Genomic DNA, 5,453 nt, shown 5'->3' with positions numbered 1-5,453 from the left:
CGGTGGTGGTGGTAGCCTTTCCTGCCTCCTCAGCAGCACTAAGGATGTCTGACTACAGCTTAGGCCTGCTCCCTGCTGGCAAGTGGACATCCCCCAAGGGCTCCTGGGCTGCCAGAGGTATGTCTGACTGCCAGCTTGGGCCCGATCCCCCGGGGAGAGGGCCTAAGCCAGCAGGTGGTCATCCCCCGAGGGGTCCCAGACTGTGAGAGGGCACAGGCCAGGCTGAGGGACCCCACCCTCCCTGAGTGCATAAATTTTTGTGCACCGGGCCTCTAGTATTAAAATAACTAAGTTGGATAAAAGACTTTTTGACTGGATACATAGGAGTACAGGCTTTCAAGGTTAATTTTTTTCTCTCCCTCTACTCAATGCTTTATAGCCTTTATGAAGATGCCTATATTACGCAACTGGCAAGAATTATGGCTCCTGCTTTAAGTGGCAGAACTTCTTCCAAACAAATAAAAAGGGCTGGTGGGTTGAGAGGCTGTAGAAAAAATAAGATGCACAACTTTGACAATGGCTCATATCAAGCCTAGTGGGAAGACAGTTATCAGCTTTTGTAAGGGACTCAACAGACCAATGCACTCAAAGCTCCAAACTGTTAGAACCAAGGAATCACCTTTGTGGCCACCTCAGAAGAGGGGATGGAGACCATTGGGATGAAACAACTTCCCTGATCTCAAAACCGTGTTCCTCTGAACCCAGGAAAGGTCAATGTGTGATAGGCAGGGCTGACCACAGTGCCACTGCAGGAACCTAGGGGCCTGGACATTTCTTTCTGCCTGCATGATCCCCAGCAACAAGCTACCCAGAGTAGGTTCTTAACCCAGGGTCCATGGACATTAAGAGGTCCACTACGGAATTCAGAGTGTCTATGAACTGAGGAACACAATTACAGCTTTATTTTCACTAACTTCTAACAGAAAATTAAGCATTTCCCTTACATTACAATATAAGCAACAAATTACAGTAGATTTAGCAGTACCTGCAATTTGGTCAGAAGTCATAGATATTTTCATAACATAATACAATTGTTATAGACACCTTGAAATATTTCTGAATGGAGCAACTTGTCAATCCACCACTTTAACTTATTTACAGTGTTAACAAAGAAATATGTATTATTGCAGCGCAACACATACTATTAGTACTTTAATAACTGAACTTCAGTAGTTGGTTTCCTTTTAATCCCAAGTATTTGATACATATGCATTTAAAGCTTTCTCCAGATCAAAGGCGTCAATGACACCAAATTGGTTGAGAGTCTCTGCTTCAGGGCAACACAACTCATAGAAACCCACTGGCCATGGGACTTGGGGGTTCATGAGTCACTTAAAATCGGAAATCAGCAGGTAGCAGGTCTCAGGTTTGACACCTCCCCAGATGTGTGACCTTCACTGAGAACAATGCCATCTGCTGAACTACTTACCTCTGGTTTCCACAGCGTGGATGCATTTCCTGATTATGCTGAAGCCAATGCTGTCCAACTGTGCAGCTGAAAGAGGGAGAGAACAGAGTTCAAGTTGCTGGCCATGCAAACCAACCTTGGGACAAGGCATCACCAACCCAAGATGACTCAGTCCCATGGTGTGGCCACATATCCTTTTAATTTTTCCCACAAAAGGCATGGGAATAATTTTTTTTTAAGCTGTTACTTACTGAGAGCATACCACATGCTGGGTACAGTTCTAAGTATTTTGTGTATATTATCTCATTTAATTTTCATAGTAACTCTGCAAGGTTATCTACTATCATCAATGTATAGGTGAAGAAACTGTAGCATACAGTGATGAGCACCATACCAAAGGAATAACAAGGCATCCTTTAAATTGTTTGGTTAATATCAGGAGCTGGAGGACTGTTTGTTGGTCTCCTTCACAAAGCATAAATGTTGGAGAAGTGATTGACATAGATTATTTCATTTTCTTACCAGCAAATCCTTTAGGCTGATCCTATCATTAGCCTCATATTACAGATGAAGAAACTGAGATTTGGCAAAAGCTAGGTATCTTGACCAAAGTTGCAGGTCTAATATGTGGGAGACTCACCCCAGAACCCGTATGACCAACTGCCTTAAATGTGACCCTGAGTTAAAGAGAGAAATAAACTGCTCAGGTTACTAGAAGGAGAAAAAAATGACCCAGAAGAAAATTAAAACAGCTGAGAACAGAGAAGCCACCTGAGGCAGAAGAACTAAGGCAATAATAAGTAGGGTCAGCCTCTGTGTGCTCTGTGTGGTAACTCAATAGGTGGTGACCATGTTCTCCATCTGCTCCAAACCCACTAATGTCACTCAGAAAACAGATGATCAACAGTTAGCAACATTTTCCACAGCACAGAACTAATTCCCACCCTGACAACGAAGCTGGAAACCCACCAAAATTCATCCCCACATGCTGGTTACCCAGTAATAGATGCGTGTGGTCATTTTTAAGAATGGGTTCATCTTTGACCTCCTTAGGATATCAGGACAAAACATTCTACAAATGAATGTTCAGAATAGAGAGGGAAATGGCAGAAGGTAGGAAGGTGAGTATTTATAAATGATTTGTCATCATCCCAGGGCAAGAAATAAACTTGTACACTCTGAGCACTGAGAGAACTGGAACTCAGCTTGGATCTAATCCAAATGGAATCTTTCTCCAATTCTTAATGTCTATGAGTAAACTTAGATCCAATGAAGATAAAAATCCTTTTAAAAAAAATCACTGAGAAGTCTCCAAATCAAACTAGAAAGGAATGCTAATTTCCCAAAACTTCTCTTCCCAAAGGGAAATAGCTCTTGTTCTTACATGTATGCTTGGTGCTTAGTGGTGCTTATTATAGACACACTTGGCCTCTAGGATAGTAAGTAAAGTACTAGAAAAGGAGGAAAAGAGTGCTTTTATACCTGGAGACCAACTGGCATACAAAACCATTGCTCTTACATTCCCTTAAAGCTGTAAAAAGCCTACTAAGCCAATCCCTTGCTTTTTCTAGTATTAACCAAGTATTTACTTTGCAAACTGTGTTATATTGGGCTTTCTGACTGGAAGCTGGAAGCCAAATCAAAATTATTTTTCCAAGTGAAACTCAACTCATGCCATGGACATTTCCTAAACTTAATAACAAATTATAATACACAAGCCAAATAACTATTGGAACCTTGGGGAAGATTTTTTAAAATAGCTTCATTGAAATATAATTCACATATCACAGAGTTCACCCACAATTCATTAGTTTCTAGCATATTAATAAAGTTATCAATCACCACTATCTAATTCTATAACATTTTCATTGCCCCCTATAAAAAACTCATACACATTAGCAGTCACTCTCTATTTCCCTCTTATTCCTGCCCCTAGAAACCACTAATATATTTTCTGTCTCTAGATTTTCCTATTCTGTACATGTTATGTAACTGGAATCATACTATATGAGGTCTTCTGTGTCTAGCTTCTTTCATTTAGTATTATATTTTCAAGATTTGTCTCTGCTGTACATCAATTCTTCATTCTTTTAATGATGAAACTAGAGGCCTGATGCATGAAATTTGTGCAAGGGCCTTGGCCCCAGCCCCTACCGCCGGGGGCCTCTGCTGCCTCTGCTGCAACAACCACCCAACACCCTGGCCAGGGCCCTCTGCCACTGTCTCCACCCCGCTGTGGCTTTATCTGGAAGGAAGGACATCTGGTCTAATTAGCATATTATGCTTTTATTATTATAAATACTATTCTGTTGTCCAGATCAGCCGTGGGCAAACTACGGCCCACGGGCCGGATCCGGCCTGTTTGAAATGAATAAAACTAAAAAAAAAAAAAAAGACCGTACCCTTTTATGTAATGATGTTTACTTTGAATTTATATTAGTTCACACAAACACTCCATCCATGCTTTTGTTCCGGCCCTCCAGTCCAGTTTAAGAACCCATTGTGGGCCTCGAGTCAAAAAGTTTGCCACCCCTGGTCTAGATAGATCACATTTCATGTATCCATTCATCAGCTGCTGCTTCCCCTTTGGGTTATTATGAATAAATGCTGCTAGGAACATCTGTGTACAAGTCTCTGTGTGAGCATACTTTCATTTCTCTTCAGTATACGCCTAGGAGTGAAATTGCTGGGTTATATGGTGACTCTATGCTTAACTTTTTTGAGAAACTGCCAAACAGCTTTCTAAAGCACTGCACCATTTTACAATCCCACCGGCAATGAATGAGGGTTCCAATTTCTCCACTCCTTGCCAACATTTGTTATTGTCTTTTTTATTATAGCCATTCTAGTGGGTGTGAAGTGATACCTCATTGTGGCTTTGACTTCATTTCCCTGATGACTAAGGATCCTGGGCATCCTTTCGGGTGCAGGGGAGGTTTTTCTTCCTTTTTTACAGTAGTTAGAACAGAGCCTACTAGAATGTATTTGTCAGAGGGGAAATTACTTTTTATACTTAAGGTTTCCAAAATGTTCATAACTGACTCAACAGTCAGTTGAAGCCTTTCAGCTCTTCCTTTGAGAGGTTCTTAAGAGGATCCTTGCATAGGGATGAGAGTCATAGAAGTCTGGGGGAGAACTGTCATTTTGCTTAGTGTTCTGTGAGCAGCTAAGGCTGATTCCAAACTTGGATGTTTTAAGAGTAGGTTTGTGAACACGGCATCGATGAACTTTTATTCAGAAAAATGATTATTTTGCTTCCTTACCCCATGAACACTGACTAAAGTTTTGAAAATTAAAAATAACCTGGTAGCTGCCAGTGATGAGCCCAGTCGCAAGAAGATACGTACTCAAAAAGCCATCAGCACGAGTAGCTGAAGAAATGACAGAGCTAGACAGAGCCTTACAGAGGCAAATTAGTCCCTGAGTCTTTTCATGTGGAACTGTAGGGAGCAAGATTCTTTCCTCGGTAAGTAACAGGTAATGGAAAAGAATACAATAGAACTTTCCAAGTACATTGCCAAAAAATTAAATTCCACTAACCTACATTAACTACAATTACTTCTTTTGGAAATCGGCAAAGCAAGGCCCCCCGAAATCTGAGTAAATGTTCACCCTTTGATTTTCCCAGCATCAGAAGTTCTCCAATTTGTTCTAAATCAGCAAACTCCTTCTTTAAATAATCTTACACAGATATTAAACATAAAGGCCTTACACATTATGCACGTAATGTAGTATTCATTGGTATATATTAGTATATATTAGTATTCAATGTATATATTGCTTACATATTGCAAAGTCAAACATTAAGAGCTCTGTTGGCCTATAATGTTGCATAGTGCTGATAATTATTGCAGTTATAAACAAATAAAAATGTATGAAAAAATGGAATGCATGTCAAACCACTGTGCCCAACAAGAAACTCATGAAGTACAACTTTGCCACCATCGCTCTAGCTCTCTAAGCTGCTATAAGGTACATAACTGCCTGCGGCCCCACACTTGCCTGCATCTCTGTCTCTCCATCTGTGCCTATTACTCTCTCACAG

At 40.7% G+C, this 5,453-nt stretch overlaps 1 protein-coding gene across 1 annotated transcript in view; it reads right to left on the bottom strand.

Annotated features, from left to right (window-relative positions):
• Positions 1 to 5,453, bottom strand: part of ARHGAP26 (Rho GTPase activating protein 26) — a 416,968-nt gene that overhangs the window by 183,615 nt on the left and 227,900 nt on the right. Inside the window, exon 13 of the mRNA XM_006777037.2 lies at positions 1,430 to 1,495. Coding sequence (XP_006777100.1) covers positions 1,430 to 1,495 — 66 coding nt within the window. The remainder of the gene's footprint in view (positions 1 to 1,429; positions 1,496 to 5,453) is intronic.

The sequence above is a fragment of the Myotis davidii genome, unplaced genomic scaffold (genome assembly GCF_000327345.1).
Source record: "Myotis davidii unplaced genomic scaffold, ASM32734v1 scaffold89, whole genome shotgun sequence".
In the NCBI taxonomy this organism is placed as follows: domain Eukaryota; kingdom Metazoa; phylum Chordata; class Mammalia; order Chiroptera; family Vespertilionidae; genus Myotis; species Myotis davidii.
This window is presented reverse-complemented; position numbering and strand designations above follow the sequence as displayed.